Here is a 27,611-nt window from a genome sequence, read left to right on the forward strand (position 1 = left end):
TTTCTTGCAGCGGCTTTTACAGAGGGACTTTATTCCGACCCTTTGAACTGGTTCCTTGTCCATGTCACTGCTGGATGTTCATGTACGTGGGGTGAATTAACTGTTTATACCTATATGGGAAGTTGTGGCGAGTTACAGAGGAGAGTCTTGAAATATTTCAGGGAGAAATGAAAAAAATATAGGTTTACAAGAGTTGTTCTTTGCAAAGTTAGAGATCCAGAAAAGTGTGAGGTATAGAGAGGAAGCTTCAGAATTTTAAGTTTAGATACCCTAGGGACCTACTCTGTTCTCTTAAAAAAAAAGTGGGGGTAATAAACACAACCATCCTTTTTCCTGCAGAACTCTCAGCTGGGCGGAGAAGGTTTGTCACTTTTTGCTTATTTACACCATTTCTGTGAAAGGTGCCACCCCTCTTCTGGTCTGTCAGGCTTGAACGCTCAAAACGGCTTTGATTTTTTTTTTTTTAACCATCTCTCTTCCTTCACATTCAAATTGCCTGTCAAGCCATGTAAAAACCTAGCTCTAAAACCTTTTTTTGCATCTGTGAACAAGGCTTTGCACCTTTTTAATTCCATTCCAGTTCAGGGTTGCTTCTTAGACAACTGTGAAGTCTGCTAAGTAGTATTCTCACCTCCTAACTGGTCTTTCCAAAGTCTTGCCCAGTTCATTTTCCTACAGAGACAAATTCTCACAGTGTCCCTCCCCTGCTCAGGCTACACCAGGGCTCCCCATGGTCTGCTGGATTTACTACCAGCACTGCAGCCTGCCTTTGGGGACTCTCCACCATACCCTATTCACTATGGTAAATATTCATACAAAAGGATACAAGCAGCCAAATCCAGAGACTTAGCTCTTGAATTACTGTACGTGACCCAGCTATACTGCACTCCTTTCTCCTGACCTCTTTTATTACCTGTCTGTGGGTTTATGTCTCCCTAACCACCTCCATCCAGCTAGCATCCTGATTCTGGCATTTGTCGTTTCCCAGACAGTGCCTTTGGGCCATCCCCCCAACATCAGTAACACCCTCAGGACCTCCCTGTGCTACCTGCCTTCCCACAAGGATCCGAACCAGCCAGCTCCTGCTTTGTAAGTATTTCCTGCTTGCAATCTATGTATTTACTATGACTCCCTGAAGCCTCAGCTAAAATGCAGAATACTCACCCCATGGCTTTGCTCATACTCACCCCATGGCTTTGCTCGTGATATTCCATTCACCGAAACCCTCTCTTATCTATTTACTTACTGAATAAACTCAACTCATTTCGACATCCTCTAAGAAGTTCTGCCTGATACTCCCAAAGGAAAGGTGACCTCTCGGACCGCTCATGGGCTCTTACTTGTGCCCCTCCTGTCACTATCATACTATGAACTGATCCTATTTCTGTGCATGCCTCGGCTGGCAGCATCCATGGACTATTGGACCACAGGGCCAGGTTTACTACAGTCCTTGTCTCCTCTAACCATCCGCCTTGCGCTGGCCCACACAGCAGGCACCACAAAGGGTTCGTTGTGTCAAATGCCTTCTGACTCTGACTGTGAGAATTCCAAATGCCACACGGTCCATGTTCTGAATTATGGTATTCTTGCTGTATACCGAAGAATTAGGAAATACCTGAAAAAAGGGTGGGCCAGGAACGTCCCCCATCTTTTTTATGAAAAAGGGAAAATGAGGAAAAGATAGATTCAGAGCAATGTTCTGTTCAGAGGTGGGCAGCAGGATAGCACAGGGGGCTCAAGCTCTGGCAGTACCAGAGCCGGACTTCCAAGAACTGCCAAGAGTCCTGACTCTAACACTTACTATATCAGAGACCTCAGGCAAGTTAGTTCATCTCCCTAGACCTCAACTTTCTCATCATAAAACAAGCTGCTGTCAGAATTAAAACAGAAGCTATTGGAGTTCCCACTGTGGTGCAGCGGAAACCAATCCGACTAGGAACCATGAGGTTGCAGGTTCAATCCCTGGCCTCGCTCAGGGGGTTGCAGATCTGGCGTTGCAGTGAGCTGTGGTGTAGGTTTCAGACATGGCTTAGATCCTGTGTTGCTGTGGCTGTGGTGTAGGCCAGCAGCTGTAGCTCCGATTAGACCCCTGGCCTGGAAACCTCCATATGTCGCAGATGAGGCTCTAAAAAGCAAAACAAAAACAAAAAAACCCAGAAGCTATATGGAACACACCATGCCTGACACAAGACAGAGCTTAGTAAATGTTCACTCTTGTTGTTATGGTTGCTGTTAGTAGTGCTGAGGCTGAGTAAGATGAACCCTTTTTGGATAGAAAAACTGGGATAAAACAGTTCATGATGAAGTGTTTTTATCCAAATCTTGAGGCGATGTTAAATAGCAGTGATGAACCAGAGAGCACTTCTCTGGCCAAGTGTCCCCTCGGGCAAGGCTGGAGGCAGGGTCTAGCCCAGTGTAGCCTGCGGTACCCTCCCCCCCCCCAGTGCGTGCCTCTGCCCACCTGGGGGGAGGCCTCTGCCCTCAGGAGTTACCAGAGGGTGGTGCTGCAGAAGACAAACCCCTCTGTTCATGTCCGCACAGCCTGCTCACCTCAAGTCCTACATGATGCACAAGGGTGCTATCCCAGCTGTGGCTATCACAGTAGCAACAGGCAGAGACTCAAGGGAAAGACGCTGGACTCAGACCTGTCAGGCTCCGCAGAGCGTGACTTGAGGCTCAGTTCCACCTACTCTGTGCCTAACTTCGTTACTTCTCTGCATCTCAGTTTCACATCTGCACAATGGGGTGAATAACAAGACCAGCTGCTCTGACTGCATCCCAGGGTTATCATGTCTATCTATTCAGACGATACTTGTGAAATGCTGGCAAGGGTGTGCAGAAAAGGGAACCTTCCTACACGGCTGGTGGGAATGTAAGTTGGTGCAGCCACTGTGGAAACAGTATGGAAGTTCCTCAAAAAACTAAAACTAGAGTTGCCACATGGTCCAGAAATCTCCCTACTGGGCATATATCTGGACAAAATGATAATTGAAAAAGATACACACACCCCTATGTTCATAGCAGCACTATTCACAATGGCCAAGACATGAAAGCAACCTAAATGTCCACAGATAGATGAATAGATAAAAAAGACATAGTGTATGTGTATATATATGTGTGTGTATATATATATAGATGTATACACATACATAATATATAATGGACTATTACTCAGCCATAAAAAAGAATGAAACACTGCCATTTGCAGCCACACAGATGGATCTCAAGGTTATGCCAAGTTAGGTAAGCCAGAAAGGGAAAAACAAGTACCATATGATATCACTTATATGTGGAATCTAAAATATGAAATAGGAAATTCCCTGGTGGTGCAGTGGGTTAAGGGTCTGGTGTTGCCATGGCTATAGTGCAAGTCGCAGGTGCAGCACTGCTTCCATCCCTAGCCTGGGAACTTCCAAATGCCTTGGAGCAACCAAAAAAAATAAAATATGACGCAAATGAACTTATCTACGAGACAGAAAGACTCACAGACATACAGAACAGATTTGTGGTTACCAAAGGGAGTGGGAGTTTGGGGTTAGCCACCTGCACACTATTATATGTAGAAGGGATAAACAAAAAAGTTATACTTATAGCATAGGGATCTATATTCAATATCCTGTAATAACCCTAATGGAAAATACATTAAAAAATAATGCATACATGTGTATAACTGAATCACTCTGCTATACAGCATAAATTAGCACAACACTGTAAGACAACTCTACTTCAATAAAATAAGAAATTAAAGACAGACAATATTTGCGAAAGTGCTTTGTAAAATCTTCCAGCATGACAGGTACGTAACAGTTAACTGGAAAACAAATACATTTCTCAAGTTTCATACATAGATTCATAATGCTGGAATGCAAAACAGATTTAAATAATTGAGGAAATCCAGAATGAGTGTATCAAATTTAAATTCTTTAGGAAAAATGAGTACTGCATGCCCTCCTACCTAGTTTATCTTGAAAAGCTAACTTGTTCCCCTTGTGTTTTCTCAGAGTGAGATTTCCGCACAACTGCCTGTGGACACAACACCCTCTGTGTGACTGTATGATGCACCACACATGACGGGGGTGTTTACTTCCAGGAGGACACTTACCGAGCCCTTTCATGGCCTTCCTCAGGGTCTGGGCATCTTCGGCGGCATTGAAGCCAGAAGCAGCTTTGACGGTGCCTCCCTTGGCTGCCTGGGCACACAGAGAAAGATGTGACTCATAGGCCCCGTGCTACCATCGTGGCGGCATCTGCTAAGCACCCACCGTGGCCAGACACTCCTGCAGGTGCTGGGACACAGCAGTGACCGTGAGAAATGAGGCTCTTGCTCCCCTGGAGCTGATGCTCAGAGGTCTGCAGTAGGCAGACAGTAAACAAGCCAATAAACAAACATTCCAGCAGAGGATGGGCTGGTAAGAGGAGCTTCAGGGCAGAGGGAGAGGTCCTGGAGGGGCTGCTCTGCTCCTAGGTCAGGCTGAGGTGGTGTGTGTGTGTGTGTGTGTGTGTGTCTGTCTGTCTGTCTGTCTTACAAGCAGAGGAAACAGCGCAAAGGTCCTCAGGCTGGGATTAGCTTCTGTGGGAGGAGTGGGACCGAGGCCAGTGTGGCTGATCGGTGGACAAGTTCGGGAGTGAGTGTAAGCTAAGTTATATCACTACCTGTGAAATAAGCAGAGGAAACAGCGCAAAGGTCCTCAGGCTGGGATTAGCTTCTGTGGGAGGAGTGGGACAGAGGCCAGTGCGGCTGATCGGTGGACAAGTTGGGGAGTGAGTGTAAGCTAAGTTATATCACTACCTGTGAAATAATCTTGTCTCCCCACAAAAGGGGAAAATCAAACTTGAATCCAATCAAGCCTCTAGGGCCAAATACCATTTTATGGCAAAGAGAAGAGAGAAGAAAATGTTAATCACACCACAGGGCAGTAATCAGTACAATCCAGACTCTCAAACACTACGTGATGATCTAGATTCTTCAACAAAGAAATCAGGAGGATGATTAGAAAAGAGAAATGGAGGTGAAATATTGCTTAAAAGAGATGAAAGAGGCATATCAATAATCATAATGGGTGAACCTCATATGGTCCTAAATCACACAGTTAAAAAAAAATGACACTTAGGAGTTCCCGTCATGGTGCAGCAGAAACAAATCTGACTAGGAACCACGAGGTTTCGAGGTTTCGGGTTCCATCCCTGGCCTCACTCAGTGGGTTAAGGCATTGCCCTGAGCTGTAGTGTAGATCACAGACATGGCTGGATCTGGCGTTGCTGTGGCTGTCGTATAGGCCGGCAGCTGTAACTCTGATTCGACCCCTAGCCTGGGGACCTCCCTCCATGTGTCTTGGGTGCAGTCTTCAAAAACAAACAAACAAAAAAATAAACAAAAAAGGCATTTATAAGACAACTGGACATTGAACACTGACTTGATATTTGATGACATTAAGCCATCGGTGTTAACATTTTTAGGTATGATTATGGTATTGGGGTTATATTTTTATTTTTTAAGAGTCTGAATCGTTGTTTTGGTTTGGTTTCTGTCTTTTGTCTTTTTTGGGCTGCACCTGTGGCATATGGAGGTTCCCAGGCTAGGGGCTGAATCAGAGCTGTAGCTGCCAGCCTACACCACAGCCACAGCAACACGGGATCCGAGCCGTGTCTGTGACCTACACCACAGCTCAAGGCAACACTGGATTTTTAACCCACTGAGTGAGGCCAAGGATGAAACCTGCGTCCTCATGGATGCCAGTCAGGTTCGTTAACCACTGAGCCACAACGGGAAATCCAAGAGTTTGAATCTTATACACACTGAAATATTTTATAGATGAGAGGATAAGAAGTCTAAAATTTGCTTCACAGTAATACAGGTTGGAGGAAATAAGTGAAGATAAATTCAAGGTTGACCATGAGTTAATAATTATTGAGCTATTATTATAAAATATAATAATGATTGACCATGAGTTAATAATAATTATAGGTACACATGGGTACCTCTTTAATATCTGATCTATTTTTATATGTTTACACTTTTCTGTAATACAATCTTTTTTAAGAAAAACATCAGAGAGGTGGCATGGGGCAGCACAAGGGCCTTCGCAAGCTAGTAGGGAGTTTTTATTTTATTCTAAGTGTAGTAGGAGCCATTGGGAGGTTTTTAACAAAGGAATGGGGGAGAAGATTTGATCTCTATGTTAACAATATCACTTGGGGAGTTCCCCCTATGGCACAGTGGGTTAATGATCCAGCTTGGGCTTCTCTGTGGAAACGCTGGCTCAATCCCTGGCCCAGCACAGTGCATTAAGGATCTAACATTGCCGCAGCTGCAGCATAGGTCGCAGATGTGGCTCAGAGTCCATCCCTGAGCTGGGGAACTTTCATGTGCCATGGGTTCGGCCAAAAAAGGGGACATGAAAAAGATCATTTGGGCTGCTGTAGGGAGATATACAGAGACCAGTTGAGAATCTGAACCCAGATCCAGGGATATGAAGGTAGACGAGGGTGAAATAGTAACCATGGAAAGAGACAAAGACTCAGCACGTGTTTGGGAACAAAGGAGGCAGAACTTGCTGGTGGACTGATGCGGAAGGTGAGGAGAGAAGAATCACGTGTATCTCTAGATGATTTTCCCTGAGCAGCCAAATGGGGAGTGTATCATTTACCCAGAGGGGGAAAACTGGAGGACTTGGGATGGCAGTGGGAGTGGGATTTAGAAGTTCTATTTTCAAGAGGTTAAGTTTGGGAGGTCCATCAAACATTCAAGTGGACACAAATGCTAATGTGTCAAAAGGATGGCTGGACATACAAAGAAAATCTAGAGGTCAAGTCCAGAAGAATAAATTTAGGACACATTAGCGTTTGGATGGTATCCTGGGGGGAAGTGAAGAACAAGCCTGGGTCTCTCCGGCAGTACAGGTTTCCAGCAAGAAGGGCTCAGAATAGATGACCAAGAAGGACTGGTCCTTGAGGTAAGAGGAAAACTAGGATGGTGTGTTGTCCAGAGGCTGAGGAAGCTGGGAGAAGTCAGGGCCTGCTAAGGTAGGTGTGCGTGGAGGTCACAGAAGGGATGGTCAGACTCGGCCACGGGGAAGGTCCTGGTGACCCTCACGAGAGCTTCTGCAGTGGAAGAGAGGAGACAGGAGCCTGACCGAGTGGCAGAGGTGAGAATGGGAAGTCAGGAGGAAGCGAACTAGCATCACTGGTAACGAGCAGCATCCCTAAAGTGATTCATACTCTGATGTGTAAAAGGGACCAAAAGTTAGCAAATCCAACCCTCTGAAAATTAAAAACATCAACATGCAAAACATGGGTTAGTGACCAGTCTGAACCATTTCAGTTGGATTATGACTTAGAGATAATTTAATGATTAAGATCAAGGTGCCCTGAGTATTTATCATGTATTTACTAATTTATTAATGTAACTGAGGCAGCATAGAGAAATACATAAATACAGGAGTTCCCATCATGGCTCAGTAGTAATGAATCCAACTAGGATCCATGAGGATGTGGGTTCGATCCCTGGCCTCGCTCAGTGGGTTCAGGATCTGGCGTTGCCTTGAGCTGTGGTGTAAGTTGCAGACGCAACTCGGATCCCGTGTTGCTGTGGCTGTGGTGTAGGCTGGCAGCTACAGCTCCCATTAGACCCCTAGCCTGGGAACCTCCATATGGCGCAGAGGAGGCCCTAGAAAATATGAAAAAAAAAAAGAATTGTAAGTATAAATACATAAATTCAATATAAAAATTAAACAAATAGATAAATTCAATGACAGGACATGAAGCACAGAAAATTCTGGGAAAGGAGGGGATGGGGAGGAAAGCAACATGGAGACCCTAAGGGGCTGGGCAGTTATTTGATGTGAGCCGCGGATTTCTCTGCCTAGAAGCCAAAGCAAGAGGGCACTGTCATCAATAATGAGACTTGCAGTGTCCACGAGAGGAAAAAGAGATCAGTTGCTCAAGAAAAACCTCGCTTTTCTTTGCACTGAGTATAGAGAGAAGCAATCTGCATTAGTGGGGCTCTCCTGGGCTTCCTGATTTAACAGCAGACGGTAGAATCAAACCAGCCATGGTTTTTAATATATCTTCCCCTCTATTCGCCGACACCAGCATCATTTTAACCCATTAGCAACCTGTGCTTTGATATTCTGAATTCCATTTTCTTGTCTTTAAAACCGGCCTAATTCCTCATAACCAGCACTTTCTAAACCTGTCTGCCTCCTTTTCCTTTCCCTTAGTTAATCTGTCAGGTCTATGCCTGGATTGGCGGCGGCTGCACGTGCCTTAGGATCTGAGTGATATCCTTGGTACCCAGATGTCAGTGGAGTTCAGAACCACCTGGAAACCTTCCTCTGTTCAGAGTGGGCGCTGTGAGCTATTGCGATGCTGAGAGCTCACACGCTGAGGGTAGGAAGAGCTAGTCAAGGCTAAACTTAGGGCTGAGGTCACACAGGGGTCTGTTTCTCCTGACTCTCTGATATGCCCCTTTTGGTAAATGGTAGAATTTACCAAATTACCAGTGGTAGGATGTGATGGTGATGGGACAGAACAGAATAGGGAGATGACTATGAATTCCTGCAAAGGGAGAGGGTTTACATCTTATATAAGCCTTGGTTGAACCCCCATAGCCTTGTGCCCATGACTCCAGGAAGATCTAGTCTTCATGGAGACAGTCAGCTGTGTTTCCTCTGCATCACTTGGTGGGTCATGAACACTATAAAGGGAATCGTAATATTGGGGCAAATTTCCATGAAGGACCCATGTGGCCTAGAATGAGGGGTGGGAAAGCTTCGTGGAAAGGAGCACAGGCACTGGAGTGGGACAGACCCAGGCTGGAATCCTGGTTTCAACCCTTTTGAGCTGTTGGTCTAGGGAAAGTCTCATTTTTCTCATCTGTATATTAAGAATAATGATCTCAATCCACGGGGTTGTTGTAAAAATGAAACAGGGTGCTAGAGCAAAGCATGTAGCACAAACACAGCAAAGAGTAAACCTCTGACATTAACTTTCTTGGACACTGACTTGCATCCCCCAAGAAAAGAGATGGCAAAGTCCCACCCCCAGTACTTGAGAATGTGCCTTTACTTGGTAATAGGGTCACTGCAATTAATTAATTAATTAAATCAAGATGAGGTCATACTGGAGTAGGGAAAGCCGCTAATTCAACCTGACTGGTGGTGTTCCCATCGTGGCTTAGTGGTTAACGAATCTGACCAGGAACCATGAGGTTGTGGGTTCGATCCCTGGCCTCGCTCAGTAGGTTCAGGATCCGGCGTTGCTGTGAGCTGTGATGTAGGTGGCAGACGCAGCTGGATCTGGTGTTGCTGTGGCTGTGGTGTTAGGCTGGTGGCTACAACTCCAATTTGACCCCTAGCCTGGGAACCTCCATATGCCTCAGGAGTGGCCCAAGAAATGGCAAGAAAAGAGACAAAAAACAACAACAACAACAACAAAAAACCAAAAAACCACGACTGGTGTCCTTCTAAGAACTGGTGTCCTTCTTCCTTCTAAGAAGACAGCATGTGAAGACAAAGACACCCAGGAAGACCACCACATGATGATGTGATGATGTGTTGCTCAACTCCAGTCTCTGCCAAACAGTGCCTAAGATTTCGAGCAAACCACCAGAAGCTAGAAAGAGGCAAGGAGAGTTCCCCTACGAATTTCAGAGGGATCATGGCCCAGCCAACACCTTGATTTTGGATTTCTAGCCTCCAGAAATGTAAGACAACAAATTTCTCTTCTGTTAAGGCTCTCAGTTTGTGGTACCTTGTTGGCCCTAGGAAATTAATGCAGGCACTTTACTTCTTTTCTTCTACATCAGTAGGAATAAGCAAGTTGGTGACTTGCTGTCAAAGTTCCAAATGGCCTAGCTCAGCCCTCAGGTCCACCCTGAGTCACCTTTCTGAGACAAATATTTCAGAAAGTTCTTTGGAACTCCAGTATCGACAAAATTTTGGATGGTACTCAAACACTGCATTTGACTTTTTAGTTTATTTATTTATTTATTTATTTATTTTTTGTCTTTTCTAGGGCTGCTCCCATGGCATATGGAGGTTCCCAGGCTAGGAGTCTAATCGGAGCTGTAGCCACCAGCCTATGCCACAGCCACAGCAACTCAGGATCCGAGCCTTGTGTGCAACCTACACCACAGCCCAAGGCAATGCCAAATCCTTAACCCACTGAGCAAGGCCAGGGATGGAATCCACAACCTCATGGTTCCTAGTCATATTCGTTAACAACTGAGCCACAACAGGAACTCCACTGCATTTGACTTAAAGCAAATTTTTTCTTTTCTTTCTTTTTTTTTTGTCTTTTTCCAGGGCCGCACCTGCAGCATATGGAGTTTCCCAGGCTAGGGGTCTAATCAGAGCTGTAGCCGTCGGCCTATGCTACAGCCACAGCAACTCAGGATCCGAGCCTTGTCTGCAACCTACGCCATAGCTCATGGCAAGGCCGGATCCTTAACCCACTGAGCGAGGCCAGGGATCGAATCCACAACCTCATGGTTCCCAGGAGGATTCATTAACCACGAGCCACGATGGGTACTCCTAAAGTAAACTTTCATTGCTGAGGGACACTCTTAGAGGACTAAAATTAATATCTAACAAGATGAACTGATAGGAATTTGCAAAGATAGATCAGCTTATCTATTAGCATTCTTAGTGACTCATTTCTCCAGGAACAAGATAAGCATGGGAAATTTGTTCCTGTTAGTTCTGAAGTATCCATATTGATTAAATTCCAGGGCATAATGTATCATTATCTGTTTCGGGAAAGGCAGGGGATCCCACCCCAGGAAGGCTCCTTGTGGCAGCAGGCAAAGAAAACAGAGAGGATACAGGAAAGAACAATTTTAAAAACCAGCGTGAAGTCGGTGTTAAATCACAATCAATAAAATGCTTTTCAGTGATTAAAATAATAATGAAGATGACAAATATCCAAAGATTGGAATACAATACAATGAAACATTTAGTAATACAAAGGAGCGGAAGAACAAAGTGACACGGCAACATGGATGGATGGCACAAAATACAGTGTTTACAATAACAGATGTAACATAAACATGTGTTAGTGTAACAGAAATCAGAGAGAATACATTAACTCTTCCTTATGTTCTTATTACGACCATTTCAAAACCACTATCATTCAAGGAGAGTCTAAAATAAAATGATGGAAATAATCAGGAATGATATTGTGATTATATTGTTTCCTTTAAAAATGTCCTTTATCTGTCCTATAAATGACAAGCATAGTGGAAAAACAGGTTCTAAGAGGAAAGATGAGAGCAACTGAGGCAATTTTCCTCAGTGGAAAGCTCACTGAAGGGTCACTTGGGTGCAGTCTTTACGTGTAGAAAAGCTGCGAGCTTGTTAAGAACAGCAAGAGCGTACCATTAATTCTGAATCCCCAGATACCATGTCTGGTGCCATAAACATTTATGAATAAATGTTCTATGTGTCGAAGGAGAATCAATCAAGAATAAATGGATTTTCTTGGGGGGGGGCCCCCACACTCGAGGCTTGTGGAAGTTCCTAGGCCAGGGATTGAACCTGCACCTCAGCAGTGACCCAAGCCACAGCAAGGACAATGCTGGATCCTTAACCCGCTAGGCTGCCAAGGAATGCTGAGAACACATGGATTTTTAATGAAAGCATAAAATATTTGGGGCAGACCTGAATAAACCTTTGACTCTCAGGGATGATGAAAAAAATTCTAGAATGTTTAATGACAGAAAAAATGTTAAGGAGTTCCGAATCCGACTAGGAGCCGTGAGGTTGCGGGTCGATCTCTGGCCTCGATCAGTGAGTTAAGGATCCAGCGTTGCCATGAGCTGTGGTGTAGGTTGCAGATGCGGTTTGGATCCCGTGTTGCTGTGGCTCTGGCGTAGGTTGGCGGCTACAGCTCTGATTAGACCCCTAGCCTGGGAACCTCCATATGCCATGGATGCAGCCCTCAAAAAATAAAAAGACAAAAAAAAAATGTTAAGAGTATATTACAATTTGTTCAGGATAGTTCACACACATCCATCCTCCTAGAGGAAGGCATCTGCAGTTGGCGGAATGTCTAGTTCCTCTCCAGGTATAAGATTCTACTGTCATTATTCCTTCCAAGAAGACCAGGGATCAGCATTACCTGTCTATTGAGAAACCTTACTGGGGCAGGAAGAGAGCAGGTGGCCAGCCTCAGGTAGAGCCATGTTTGCAGCTAAAAGGCTCAGCTTCCACATCAGCAGGAACTTTATGGAACTCCCAAAGGGACCTAATTCTCTGCCTGTCCCCAAGATCAGATATCCAAGCTCTGCAGAGCCCAGTCTCAGCCAAAAGCAGGAGGCAGATGATAAGCTTAGAAACACTCTCCTTGATAAGCCTGCAATGATGGGGTTACACTAAAATGTGAACAGCGATCATCTCCTGGTGGGAGAGGCTGCAGGATTTTGAGTCTTTCCTTTTTTATTTGCCTACAGTTTGTACAATGAATATATAGTGCTTTTGCAGAGAGAAAACTAACTTGTTTCTGTATCATAGGATGTTAGAAGGATTCAAAGAAGTCTCTCTTTGAATTCATTTTCAGGGTCAGGTTACTTACCATCCCTGAAAGAAGTTAAAACAGTGTATTACAAAAAAGAATCTGGGAAGTTCCTGTTGTAGCCCAACTAGTATCCACAAGGATGCAGGTTCTATCCCTGGCCTTGCTCAGTGGGTTAACGATCTGGTGTTGCCATGAGCTGTGGTGTAGGTCACAGACGTGGCTCGGATCCCGCATTGTTGTGGCTCTGGCGTAGGCCGGCAGCTACAGCTCCGATTCGACCCCTAGCCTGGGAACCTCCATATGCTGCAGGTGTGGCTCTAAAAAGCAAAAAAAAAAAAAAAAAAAAAAAAAGCAAGCAAGCAAGCAAGCAAGCAAGCAAGCAAAGAAAAATGGAGCTGAGTTTCCGTTGTTGCTCAGTGAGTTAAAAACCTGACACAGTCTCTCTGAGGATGCAGGTTTGATTCCTGGCCTCCCTCAGTGGGTTAAGGATCCAGCGTTGCCGCAAGCTGCAGCATAGGCCACAAATGCAGCTCCAATTAAAGCCCTAGCCTAGGAACTGCCATATGCCACAGGTGTGGCCATTAAAAAAAAAAAAAAAAAAGATTGAAACTGCCTCTCCATTTCCTCCTTCCCCCTCCCTCCTGTTGGGCAAACAACCCTTTGAATAAGCCAACACCCCCTGAGTACACATCCGGTACCCATCTGCGACTGGCACCAGTGAGGGCGAGGCACTTCCCAACTTACCATGGCTATGGCTCTAGGTCAGGATCAGAGTTCAGTGAACCAAGGAGAAGTTCCTCTGTGACAAAAGCAGAGGGGAAATTACTGTGATGAGAGCAGTGTCATTAAAATCATTAATCAGGATAACTTACAGTTTCCACAAAGTTAAGCCACGGGAAAATAACACCCATTTCATTAAAAGGTCTGCTATTGATTAGCCAAAGAGACAAAGGCCAGGCTAATCATTAAAGAGAAACTGTTTAAACAGGCACGTTTACTACACCAGCAAAACACTATCCTACTTGCTCTTCTGCTTGGAGATAACACATTACAGAAATGATTCCTCTCACCTAACTAGGGTGAGGTGCATTGCTTGTACTCAAGCCAAACCCAGACTCTGAACTGGAAGCTCGAGCAGATCAGACGAGGTGCCTCTTGTAAAAGATAATCCAACTGCATCAGGGAAAAGTATGGCACTCCAGCCTTGCCCTGAGTGTGTATGTGTGTGCACGTGTGTGCATCTGTAGATGATGACAGGCCTCCAGCCCAAACAAGATTGGACGTTTCATTTCCCAAAGGCCACTTTCACTGCCACCATCTCAGGGCTTAAAAATGTGCTTTTTCCCTTTAAGCTGCAGCCTTACATGCTCAGCTTTGCTCTTAGTTCTCTACAGTGTCCCTTCCTTGATCAAGAAGACCTGAGTCATCACACATGTATTCAGCCATTTCGAATGCAAGCAGGCCTCTGAGGGGCAGACCCACTCACTGGCTTCATGTTTCCCTACCCAGGTCCTATGGAAAAGGCTCCTTTCCTAGGTGTTTTGTTAGATCCTTGATACTCAAAGAAGCATCCTGGAACCAGAAGCATGGGCATCACCGGGGAGCTTCTTCTGAAAACACAGAATTGCAGGCCCCCACCCCAGACCCATTCCCGGAATCTTCATTTGAACAAGATTCCCCAAATAGCGGTCTGCACAGTGGTTTGAAAAGCACTGGCCTAGAGAATCCTACCAAGCAACCCTTTTACTTCATTCCCCCGGAATAACTTCATTCTTCTTGCCCCACTTTAATCACCAAGTCATGTTTGGCCACATTCATTCTTTGGCTCCCACTTTCTGAGGCTCAGCTCCACTGTTCCTTGCTCCCCGCACTCACTGCAGATTTCGCTCACATAACTGCGGGGCCAAACCCTTCCTAAGGGGACTGTCAACTGGCTCTGGGGCACGATGTGAGCAAAGGTACAGAGGTGGAAATGAGCAGTGGCTTCAGGGACAATGAGGTGATGAGGCTGCTGGAGCAGAGGGCTCCTTCCAGGGAAGGCTCAGAGATAAGGTTGGAAAAGCAGTGGGGAACTGGTTACCGAGGGCCATGTATGTCCACCTGAGGAGTGTGACTTCCCACTGTAGGTGATGGGAAAATATGAAAAGTGGGGTTTTGCAGATAAATGATGTAATAGACAAGATATACTTTAGCAAGTTACGATACTATAGGGTAGAGCAGCGTCTAGTTGACCAGAGTCTAGCCGACCAGAGTCTACTAGAGGTACACCGGACGCTAATCAAGGGGTCAGAAAGGCTTGAAGTTCTAGTATGGAAACAAAGATATATACTAAAATAAAAGCAAAGCTCGAAGCAGAGTATGGCCCCTGGAATAGGATACACATATACAAGAGATCTGTAAGGAAGACTTCATTGGATCTAATGGCTTCTCGACAATATGGATTTATTCTTTCAGCCACTCAATACTCATACAGCACCTCCATATTCCAGGCACTGTCCTAGTTACTAGAAATAATGCAGAGAATCAAAGTACCTGCCGGCAAGAATCTCACAGTGTACCAGCAAAGACAGACGCCGAACAAACAAATGAAGACATAAGATAATTCAGATACCAGTCAGATAAAAATATAACAGGAGAATGGTACACAGGACAGGGGCTTGTACTTTCAGCTTACGAGCCCAATTCTATTTTTCTATGGCCTACGAGCTAAGAATGGCTTTTTACATTCTCAACAGTTGACTGAAAAATCAAAAGAATAATATTTCATGACACATGAACATTTTATCGAATTCAGATTTCAGAGATGGCTTGAGCAAAGCCTTCTGGAAATACCAAGAGTCATTGACCTGGAAATATTTTACTAAAGAAAAAACTGTATCACACTTGAACACAGGGTGTTTTTGGCCAATTTATTTTAAAACTTGGACAGCACACAGAGTAAGTCCATTTATATAGAGACAGCTGTTGTATATTTATTATTTACTCGTAGCAATGGAGTTTGTAAATGGACTTCAGAAATGAATGCAGAAAATGGCATCTTTGATTCCTCCATTAGGTATCAGATAATATGTATAAAGTGAACCCACACAAATGCTTGCTAGCTCCTCAATAACACTTGGCAAGAAGGGATGAAGGAATTGAACCCTCCCCTTCCCCAGTACAGAACGGCTACAGGCCTCTTCTCAACTGCACAGAATGATCAGCCACCAAAGGATGAAAGGTGCTATTCCCGAAACTCCATCTGGAAAAGCCCGCCCACATGTCCAGCAGCTTGCAGAGCCAAGGATTCTTCACAGGAACCTTTTCTGCCTCAGCCCCCGGGGACTCATTTGTCCTTTCTCTCTGAAGGCTGGCCTACAAGCCAATAAACTGAACCATACGACCAAGCTCCCAGTGACTCAGACTTTGTGTTGGGGTTTTACAAGCTCCTTTGCTGCTCACAGGGGGGACAAATAATTAGTAATCGTGCCTCCGTTTTTCCATCTGTAAAATGCAGACACACTCAGTTTGGGGAACGTGGCTCAGATGACCTTAAAAGCATCAGGACTCCTCAAGATGGAAAGATGAAGACTGACGGGACCATATGTTGGGGATGACTTTAAAAACCCTACAGGTGATGCCGTATGTGAGTGGGAAACGGCCCGTTCTTTATGATAGCGGGGCTCCTCAACTAGGGCTCAGGTTAGGATTCCTGAACATTTTAGGACATAGTTTCACGGCAACTGAAAGAAAGCTGGGAACTAATCATAAGAGACTTATCCCAAGGGCAGTTACATAAGAGAATAATAAGTTGCAAATAAGTTCAACCTATTTTAGGTAGATTACATACATTTTCAGAAATAATTTACAATGAATTCCTAAAGAAAAATTAGATATGTCGAGAACACATTCCTATTGTTTTTCTGTAGGATGTTCAGAAGGATAATTATTACACTATCCCACAAACTGCCCTATTACATCACTGCCAGGAACTGGCGAGCTAGGTGCCAATTCAAGCCTAACGTTTCTTATGTCCTTCTGCCAGACTGTAGGTATGTGAACAAGGCCATGACCTGTCCAGGTAATATTTCGGTAAGCCACACAGGCAGCATGTGGTGCCCTCCTCCCCACTGACCTGGAATTTAGAAAGCAGGCAAATTAGATTGATTAGTCAAATCAGCAAATAATCATCAAAACAAAGATATGCAAACTCATCTCATGGAAAAAGAATGGCTCCCCTAGAGATGAAGCCAGTTTGCTGAAAGGTATTAGCCTATTAAAAGAAAAGTTGCATCCATCAGCAATTCAAGCTCAACCCCAAACCACGAGAGAAGCTTACTTTGAAGTGTTTATGAAAACCCTGGCCTCAAGAAAGAGTGGCTTGGCCCCAGGATCAGTGGTCTAGGCGTCAGATACTTCCCCACTGTGAAGATGGGTTTCATCCACCTAAAACCCTTTGTTTCTGATTCCATAGTTGCCAAGCAACCTCTGGACTGGAGTTTGGCTTCCCATGTGGATCCGTCTACACATTACTGGAGTAAGAGAATTTTTATCTAAGTAACAGTTCTATTTCTCAATGTCAATAAATAAATTAGCAGAGTACATATATGTGATGGGCATATAAGTATTAATGCGTCCTGAGAGCTGAACTTGTCCTTGGTGTGTTAATAAATACAATTTCTCTGGTCCTGCTGGGTGTGGCACCATGACAAACTCACCCCAGGACCAGATGCTCTCCTTGAGACCCTAATATAACTTGGTGGCCTCCGTTCAGATTCATAACCCCGACCCACAGCCCAGGACAGGCAACCCCAAGCTTCACTGTGAAGGGATCTGCTGTCCTTGTGACACACTCTTACCGAATCCCTCTCTTTTCTGGAAGATCATGTGAGTGAGTCATTTGCCATTTTTCTTTGGTAACTGGTTTCAGTTTACATCCCACAAGATGACAAATTTAAACTTTTAGCCTGTGGATTTGTGGAGAGTGTGACTTGGCCCCACCCAAGCACTAAAATCTGTCAAGACTCTATGAAATAGGAACATGAATGCAACTTTTTTTCCTTAGAACTGAGATTCTTCTAAAGGTAAAGGAAATTTTGTTGCTGGGATGGGGCTTGAGTCAGGAGAAATCAACATTCTCAAACAATTAACGGCAAAGTGTGTTGGAGTTCCCTGGTGGCTCAGCAGGTTAAGGATCCAGTGCCATCTCTGCTGTGGCATGGGTTTGATCCCTGGCCTGGGAACTTCCACATGCCATTGGGTGTGCCCCCCTCCCCAAATGCAAAGTGTGTAGGCTAAATGAATGCAAAGTTGGAAACCCATTTGCCAGGCAATCTTAGGGAAGAATCTATTCCAACCCATCACCTAGCAAGTAGTCTTTTCTCCAAATCTTAGCCACTTATTCAGAGCACTGGGAACAGTAATACAAACATCAATCAATCCACAAACTGTTAAAAACACATTTTACTTATAATTTAAAACATCCCTTCTCCTCCTCTACCACTCCCATATTATGCCAAAGTCTATGAAAATTTTCCCTCTACTTGAACCACACCTTGGTCCAAAAGGCAGGAAGAAGGGGGCAAGGAACACTGATTAAACACCCCTCTACACAATCTTAAGCTGCCCAATAAACTCTGGAGTCATGATGTTATCTTCACTTTACAAACCAACTTGATGAGATAATGATGAAAGCTGGCTAAGGTGAGTTCTATATTGCCTTATGAGATAAGATTAGAAAAATAAAGAGAGCAATGGGGTGGCCTTCTCGATTGTTGGGAGAGCTGGCTGGGCCCTGCACTCTTAGTTTAATGCTTTGCCAGATGTCTCTCTACTACACATAACACCTCATCTTACCAAGGCACAAGCTCCTACTGGGGCACAAATCAAAGCATATTCTAACAAATTTTATCAATGTTTCTCTGGGTGCTGTATGCAGCCTGTGTAGTATAATGCTCCAGACTTTCCTAAGTAATTTTCTTTTGTTGTCTGAGTGGCTCTGAGTGCCAACTGTGGACTGGAGACCTCTGGAATTCCGTTTGGCTGGTTTTTGGTTGGTGGTGTTTTTAAATTCTTTTTTTGTTTTGTTTGGTCTTGGTTTGTTTTGCTTTTTAGGGCCACACCCAAGGCATATGGAAGCCAGAGCAGAGCAACATCAGATCCGAGCCGAGTCTGTGACCTACACCACAGCTCACGGCAACGCCAGATCCTTAACCCACTAAGCCGAGGCCGGAGACAGAACCCGCAACCTCATGGTTTGTTACTGCTGAGCCACGATGGGAACACCCTTCTGCCTTTTAATTGCAGACCAACTGTTTGGATTGCTCTCCTCCTGGGCTAGTGACCGCAGAACAAGACATTGAGGCATTAGGTAATGCTGATATTGCTCTCCATCATGGGACTGATAGGATCCTTTTGCTGACATTTCATGCCCATTCATTCAACAAATATTATCCGAATGCCTGCCCCAGGCCAGGTACCATTCTAGGTGCTAAAAGGCACACCTTCATTTCCACCCCAATTCCCTTCTTGGAGAAATATCACCCCCGGTGTCCCCTCTGTTCAGGAGTAGCCTATCAAAAGAAGATCCTGGAAGTGGTTGGCAATAACTGCGCTGAACTTCCTTCTCATTGCAAGACTCTACAACTTTTCTTTCTTTGTTTCTTTTTTTTCTTTTTGTTTTTGCTTTTTAAAGCCGCACCTGCGGCATATGGAGGTTCCCAGGCTAGGGGTCAAATCGGAGCTGTAGCCACTGGCCTACACCACAGCCAAAGCAACACAGGATCCAAGCTGCATCTGTGAACTACAGCACAGCTCACAACAATGCCGGATCCTTAACCCTCTGAGCAAGGCCAGGGATGGAACCTGCATCCTCATGGATACTAGTCAGATTCGTTACCTGCTAAGCCATGATGGGAACTCCATGTTTCCTATTTTTTATTAAGATAACATTCTTTTAATTTTTTATTTTTTCCTTTTTCTGCCACATTCGTGGCATATTGAAGTTTCCAAGCCTGGGATCAAATCTAAACCACATCTGTGACCTAGCCACAGCTGCAGCCAGGCTGGATCCTTAACCCACTTCGAGCAATTGGCAATGCCACAGAGACAAACCGGATCATTAGCCCACTGCACCACAGCAGAAACTCCTCTACAACCTTTCTGAAGGCTCCTCTCCAGCCTTTAGTCTCTTCCCTCTGGTCAAAGGGCTGAACCTCCATAGAACAGGCTCTGCTCAGGGCTCAGCATCAGGAAAGTTGGCCTTGTACTCCTCGTTATGTGTGCCGGAGCTAAAGGGACTTTGTTTCGAAATAAATATGTATTGACACTTTAGTTGTATTGACAGCCTAGGTGCTTTATCAACACTGTATCATTCCGCCTTCTCATTCTCCAGGGAATGGGTGTGATTTTAGAGAAGTTAAGCATGATGCCCAAAGTCACTTACACAGTAGGTGGTAGGAATATGTTTTCAGCCACAGCCGTGACTCTAGAGAACTTTACACATACCATGCTAAGTGCACGCATGTGTACACTCGTGTATAATTATGCAAGAAGGCAGGTGTCTATGTTAGAAGCTTTTACAGAAATCATGGGATCAAAACTTTAAACTGTCCCATCTTTTGCTGAGCTAAATGTTTTTTGTTTTTCATGTCTTTCACAAGCTGGATGCTAAACAAAATGACAAAAATAGCATTTTTGTTACCAGCTAAGTCCTCTTCCAGACTTATCTGGTAGAAACTGGACCACAATTTGACGGGCAGACAGCCCCCAATCCAAAGTGTTGAAAACAGGCTCTTGGCTATCTGAAGAAGGCACATTTTTTTCTTTTCTTTTCTTTTCTTTTTTTGTCTTTTTAGGGCCCCACCCGAGGCATATGGAAGTTCCCAGGCTAGGGGTCGAATTGGAGCTACAGCTGCCGGCCTATGCCACAGCCACAGCAATGCCAGATCTGATCTAAGTCTGCAACCTACATCACAGCTCATGACAATGCCTGATCCTTAACCCACTGAGTGAGGCCAGGGATCAAACCCGAGTCCTCATGGATACTAGTCAGGTTCATTACTGATGAGCCACGACGGGAACTCCAGAAAGCACATTTCTAACTTCCTCACGCCATGCCGCCTTTCCAGTGGGAGTACAAAGCAACACGGCTCTGTGGCAGTGTCTCTTGGAACCGCCACATGGCCAGAGTCATGCCATCTCCAGATGAGAGAACATAAGGATTCCATCTAGGAACATTCTATGCTCCTTCCCCCACGACAGGGCCCTGCATCCTGTACTCAGTGCAGGGATTCCAACCACAATAAAAGTGCCCCGAACATCATGCCTTGGGGTAGACTGAATCCAATGTCAAAGGCTGGAAATAAAGACCCCATTTGGTTATGCGTATCCTAATGCCAGCGATATACAGACGACCCAGTGTACAGCAGTAGGAAGGGAAAGAAGGAATGCTAGAAATAGCTCTTCCAGCTTATGTTATGAACTGCGAACAGCATGGGCTTCCATTCAAAGTCTAACATGGGTTTGGCGCAGCTATGGCATGTTTTCTCAAGCCGCAGATGGCAGTTTACTTACACAATTAGAGGCAGTGCCCCTCCGGACTGAAAACACAGCTCTTCTTTTGATCTCCCTAAAAAGAAAAAAGAAAAAACATCTGTGGTGTACTGGGTTCAGGCTTTCACATTTACCAACATGTCAAACCAGCTTTCCCTTAAGGGTGTTCTGGCCACCGCATCAGTGGTGTCTATGTATATGTTCTCTGACATCATCATGGTCTCAGAGTTATCAGAATTCTTTTTTTTTTTTTCTCTTCTCTGTAGGGCCACACCTGCAGCATACAGAAGTTCCCAGGCTAGGGGTCAAAACAGAGCTATAGCTGCCAGATCCCAAGTGGCTGTGGCCCTGGTGTAGGCTGGCAGCTACAGCTCCAATTAGACCCCTAGCCTGGGAACCTGCATATGCCGAAAGAGCGGCCCAAGAAATGGCAAAAAGACAAAAAAAAAAAAGAAAGAAAGAAAAGAAAGAAATTTATATGAAAACCTGGGGGGGTAGCTAATGTAGAGTGCTAGAAAGCACAAAAGTGGTCACCTAGGGCCAGGGATGGGGGGTGGGGAGCGGGCAGTGGAGGGAATAGCCCTATGAGGGAGCACGAGGGAAGGAAATTTAGGGGTGACAGAAATATTCCTTATCGTCACTAGGGCAGTGGTTCCTAGCTACATACATTTGTCAAAACTCATTGAACTAATCTTGCTACTATTAAGACAAAACCAAACCGAAAGTTAGTGTTGGTGAGGATGTGGAGAAACTGGCAGGCTTGTGTACTGCTGGTAGGAGTGTAAGAAAGTACAGCCACTATGGAAAACAGCATGGTGGGTCCTCAAAAAGTTAAAAATAGAATAATTACTAAGTGATTCAGCAATTCCACCTCTGGGTATATATTCTAGGTATATACACTTCTCTTAGAGTATGTGTGCACAAATTGTTTCAAAATGATTGAGGAGTTCCCATAGTGGCGCAGCAGAAATGAATCCGACTGGGAAACATGAGATTTCCGGTTCCATCCCTGGCCTTGCTAAGTGGGTTAGGGATCTGGTGTTGCCGTTGGCTGTGATGTAGGTTGCAGACACGGCTCAGATCCTGTGTTGCTGTGGCCCTGGTATAGGCTGGTGGCTGCAGCTCTGATTGGACCCCTGGCCTGGCAAATTCCATAAGCTGTAGGTGCGGCCCTAAAAAGACCAAAAAAAAAAAAAAAGTTTGAAAGCAGGGACTCAAAAGAGATATTTGCATAGTCAAGTTCACAGCAGCATTAGTCACAAGTGCTCATGGAAACAACCTGTGTCAACTGACAGATGAATGGATGAACCAAATGTGGTACAAAGATGCGACAGAATATGAGCCTTAAAAAGAAAGGAAATTTGACACGCCACAGCACGGATGGACCTTAAGGACATTACGCTAAGTGAGATAAGCCAGACACAAAAAGATCAAGACAGAAAAATTCCACTTATATTAGGTACTTAGAGTAGACAAACTCATAAAGCAGAGGGTAGAAAGGCAGTGCCAGGGGGTGGTGGGAGGGAAGAATAAGGAGTCAGAGCGTAGTGTACCGAGTTTTAGCTTGGCAAGATGAAAAGGCTTCTGTGGATGGACAGTGGGGAGGGCTGCAAAACACGGCAAATGTACTTAATGCTACTGAACTGAACCCTTGAAGATAGTTAAGATGATACATTTTATCTTATGTGCATTTTACCACAATTTATAAAATAACTTTTTAAAAGTGAACTCCTTTAAAAAAAAAACCTAATCAAACTAACCACTTAAGATTTGTGTGTTTTACTGTATATAGATTATACCTCAATAAGATAATTAATGTATCTATAGCCAAAAGTACATGCTTAAGATAATACACATACACAGCTTTGTGGGCCGATGGTGGCCTCTCAGGAGAAGCCTGGTGCTGTTACCCTTGATTTGTCAAAGCCCACTCAAAGGCAAAATCCAACTTGATGGAATTCAAAAATCCAGGTAGCTTTTGCACAGCATTGTGGGTAAAATCATGTCTCCTCCGGTTATAACAACTATTCAAAAAGAAAGTCTGTCCAGCGTAGTTAAGCTTTGTTGACACTGTTTTTCCTGGTCTGTTTTCATAGTTACTCACTTTATTTATTTAGTTTTTTTAGGATGGCACCCACGGCATATAGAGATTCCCAGGCTAGGGGTTGAATGGGAGCTGAAGCTGCTGGCCTACGCCACAGCAACGCCAGATCCGAGACAGGTCTGTGACCTACACTACAGCTCATGGCAATACTGGATCCTTAACCAAATGAGTTCAGGGATCAAAACCATGTCCTCATGGATACCAAACTAGTCGGGTTCATTACCCTCTGAGCCACAACCAGGATTCCATTTTTCAGAGTTACTTTAGAATCAAAGGCCCTCAAGGAAACATGAAAGTTCACTGATTTCCATGCCGGTCCTTCAGAAACACCGTAAGTAAACTATGCCAAGTAAGGAAGACTCTAATACAGGAACCCCAACCAACTGACCACAAGCTACTGGTGTTGATCTCCAGTTCTTGTCTCTTCTACCACCAGAGCTTCTGTATGTCCATCTGCACTGGGATCACCCCACATGCTCCTTATGAATCACAAACTACAGGCTGCCATGTCTTGAGACCCAAATTCCAAGGTTGACCAGTACTCTCTCTCTCTCTCTTTTTTTTTTTTAAGGAGCACACCTGTGGCATATGGAGGTTCGGGCTAGTAGTCCAATCGGAGCTGTAGCTGGTGGTCTACACCACAGCCACAGCAACACGGGATCCGAGCCGTGTCTGCAGCCTACACCACAGCTCAAAGCAATGCCAGATCCTTAACCCACTGAGCAAGGCCAGGGATTGAACCTGCAGTCTTCATGGATACTAGTTAGATTCATTAACCACTGAGCCAAGACGGGAACTCCATTGACCAGTACTCTCAATCTCCTTTCTTGTCTCTGCTATCAGAAGACCTAGGGGTAAACAAAGGAAGTACTTCATCAGAAAAAAATAACTCTGAATCTAACATCTGGTCTTGGTCTTAGAATCTTTCCCAGAGAAACTGAAATCCACTCCATCTTTCCTTACAAAACCCTTGAGAAGAGGAAGGGAAGAAACAGATGGGACCTGAATGAAAAATTAAAGTACAGGAGGGGAGGGAGAAGCAGAGGGAAATCCCATAGTGGCCAGGCCTTCTCTTGTCCTGCTGGGTTTCATTTACCTGCAGGAAGGAAAACAGATACTATGCAGCCCAGTCCTTTCCTTAACACCACCACTTCTGTTTGCCATGAGGGGAGAAAACTCTCCTCCCAGATGAACAGGGAAAAAGCAGCCAAGGTTCCTTTATAGATTTACACTGCTTAGAACGTGGAGATTTGGAAGTGAGCAGAGAATAAGCACTGCTTGCTTAAAAGTCACATTTTTCTTCTGGTGTGGCCAGTGCCCTGCAAATATGCAAGTTCTAGCTCTCTGGGCAATTCCTCCCCCCCCCCACCCCCCGGCACCCCACCCCCCCCCCGACCGCCCCCGGATCAGCCACTCCCTTTGTGGGCGAGGGCAGGGTTCTATTTCCAAATCTTTCCAGAGTTCAAGCCCACTCTGGCCAAAGAATACAAAAATAGAACTGTTAAAATTCTTCCATAGTGGGTGTCTGATTCACATTGGGAACTTGCCGTTTCTGATGCAGCCTCTCCCAATTTTTTCATTAAAAACCTCATGAAGGCACGGGCAGGCAATGGAGGAAACTTGTGACAAAACCCAAAGGACTAGGACTGACACAAGAGAAGCTGAGAGGAACTGAAACTTAAGGCAGATGGGGAGAAGGAGGGGGGGAGGAGGGGGGAGAGAGAGAGTGAGAGAGACAGAGACAGAGAAAGACTGTGTGAAAATGGGTTCTATGTCTCCATCAGCTCTGTCTGATGTAGGGATCCATTTGGAAAACGCTACTCCAGTCCACCCATCCGAGTCGGTGAGCTGCAAGGTGGACCCATTACTGAGCCTACTCACCAGCAAACCAGCCAAAAGTTGCTGGGGTGGACACCGTGGTGGTGGCAGAGTAGATGCAGAGTAGATGCAGGGAAAGGTGACCAATGGGAAGAACCCTGGCAGAAATGCATGCTGGGAGGTATGCAGAGAGCCAAGGAGGAAAAGATGCCACCCCAGAGAGGGAGAGAGAAACAGAAAACCAGCTAGAAACTGGGATTGGACCAAGCACTGTACAAACGACTTCCTCTCCTGCTTAAAGCTGATGCCAACACAAAAAGGTGCCCAGGATGGGACTAAGGGGTTCTGTACACCCTGTCTTTTGATAGACCATCTATACCTGTGTTGTGCAGTGCAGTAGCTACAAGCCCCATGTGGTTACTGAGCAACTGAAATGGAGCTAGTGTGATAGAGAAAACAACTGTAAATTGTCTTTAATTTTCATTACATTTAAAATCGAAGTAGTATCAAGTATTTTTCCATAACACACAACTGCAATGTTTTGGTGGGGCCACGTTTCCCTTTAACCACTGCACCGTGCAGTGTGCGTGTCAGGCACATTGCCATCTTTTCTAGTTTTCACATCTAATCACCATGTCAATCCAGTTGGTGGCAACAGATTATTCGCTTTGATATTATCTATGCATCGATGCAACATTTTTAGTGTGTTTATCTGAATATGTCTTACAGACAGCGTGAATTAGTGATATCTATATAAATTATAATTTGTAATGAAATGTAAATATTTTAAGTATAACTTTTTTAGTGTGAAAAATAGCTTTAAATTTTTTTAATTTAAATGTTTAGAATTTTTTTAATTTAACATTTTTAAATGAAGCTTACAGCTTACTGATATGAAAATGGGTGGAGAGGCAGAAGCATTATGACTGGCATAGTAAGGAAAGAGAATCAACTGGCATGAGTTAGTGAATTAACTTGGGCAGAAGCAGTTTCAAAAGTGACATGCTTTTCATTTTAAAGTCATATCAATCTTTCTAAAAAAGATGAACCAGTTTTTTCATTGTGGATGCAAACGTTAAATGAAAACGGCTTTTTGGCCCTCAATTCAGATACTGGAAAACTTTTAAGTGTCTTTGAAATAATTGGGGTATGTGAATCTACATGAAAACTACATTTTATTCAATCTAATTACAGATCAAATATTTCTGATGAAACTTCAGCATTTGAATTCTGACATTTTATTAGTGTAAAATACACACCAGTTTGTTAAGACTTTATATGAACGGAATACGGTAAAATGTCTCTTTGATCATTTCTTATATAGACTACATGTTGAAATGGTGGTTAGCTTTTTTTTTTTTTTTCAGCTGCATCTGAGGCATATGGAAGTTCCAGGCCAGGGATTTAAATGAGAGCTGCAGCTATGACCTATGCCACAGCTTCAACACCACCAGATCCTTAACCCACTTCACTGAGCCAAGGGTCGAACCCATGCTGCCTCAGCAACAACACTGGATCCTTAACTTGCTGTACCACAGCAAGAACTCCCTGATTAGCTTTTTAAAAATAACCTCTATTTATTATATTAAAGATAATGAATGTACATGGCAGAAAATTGATTATTTGGTTGTATTTCTGTTTCAGCAATCTCAGGATTTTGTAGTTGTAACAATGAAGCATGGACCCTGGAAAGTTAGCACTGATTTTGTCATTATTAGCATCTCTTTCCCTCCAGCTGTTATTATTTAAGTTGCCTGCATGATTTGATACATTTGTTTCCCAAACCCAGTAAGAATGTGGGTAGAAGTTGAACTTTCCATTGCATTGCTGAAAATTACGGATCTTTCCTACAAATGTAAAAGATCAACTTTCACAGACTTTTAGAGACTATAAGGCCTTTAGCAATCACCTCTATTTCTCCCTTCCATTTTGTTTTATAAATTATTAAATCAACTTTAAGCACCGAAAAGGCCATTTTAAAGCACTATAAACTTAACATCTACTTTCACTTTCTGTTCGTTCCAATCCTTTAGCACAGCTGTGATCACAGTATGTATATCATTTTGTGTTTTATTCTTTCCTCTTGATTCTCCATATTCCACATAATCATCATATTTATTTTTACTTAATTCATATTCTTCCATCATATTGATATAATTTTTTCAATGTCCCTACTATTGCTTGTTCAGGCTTTTCTACCATGACTGCAATCTTTATAATGAGCTTTGTACGTACTTTGTTCTTTTTTGACCTATTCTTTGTGATATCTGATAATCATGAGTATTTCCAGTTGTCCTCCAGATTTACAAGGAGATCCAAGTCCCAGCAAACCATAAGCTTGTTTGCTTGCTTTATTCGTTAGGTACTTATTTATAATTTAACATTAGGTATAATATTGAAACTCATTATTGGTTAACTTGGTTTCTTGATAAGTAGTGGAAACACTGAAATTTTCTTTGGCTACTTGTATCCTTCTTTGCGAACTGTCTGCATTTTTTGCCCATCTTTGGGATCTTGGTGCTTTACTAACATTATTTCTAGAAATTATGCATATATTTATAAAATTTTATATCTAGAATGTATTATTATGTATTTTTCCAATTTCATAGTCTCTGTTTAGTGTAGTCAAAACTTGGGAGAAAAA

At 44.0% G+C, this 27,611-nt stretch overlaps 1 protein-coding gene across 3 annotated transcripts in view; it reads right to left on the minus strand.

Moving 5' to 3' along the window:
- Window positions 1–27,611, minus strand: part of ANXA4 (annexin A4) — a 69,388-nt gene that overhangs the window by 28,094 nt on the left and 13,683 nt on the right. For 2 of the 3 annotated variants that reach the window (XM_047781866.1, XM_047781865.1), the window contains exons 2-4: window positions 21,067–21,121; window positions 13,258–13,312; window positions 4,103–4,190 (exon numbers count right to left, since the gene is read on the minus strand). In XM_047781866.1, coding sequence (XP_047637822.1) covers window positions 4,103–4,190; window positions 13,258–13,260 — 91 coding nt within the window. In that variant the 5' untranslated portion in view covers window positions 13,261–13,312; window positions 21,067–21,121. The remainder of the gene's footprint in view (window positions 1–4,102; window positions 4,191–13,257; window positions 13,313–21,066; window positions 21,122–27,611) is intronic. The other variant, XM_047781867.1, reaches the window with a different exon arrangement.

This window comes from Phacochoerus africanus, chromosome 5 (assembly GCF_016906955.1).
Source record: "Phacochoerus africanus isolate WHEZ1 chromosome 5, ROS_Pafr_v1, whole genome shotgun sequence".
Taxonomy (NCBI): Eukaryota; Metazoa; Chordata; class Mammalia; order Artiodactyla; family Suidae; genus Phacochoerus; species Phacochoerus africanus.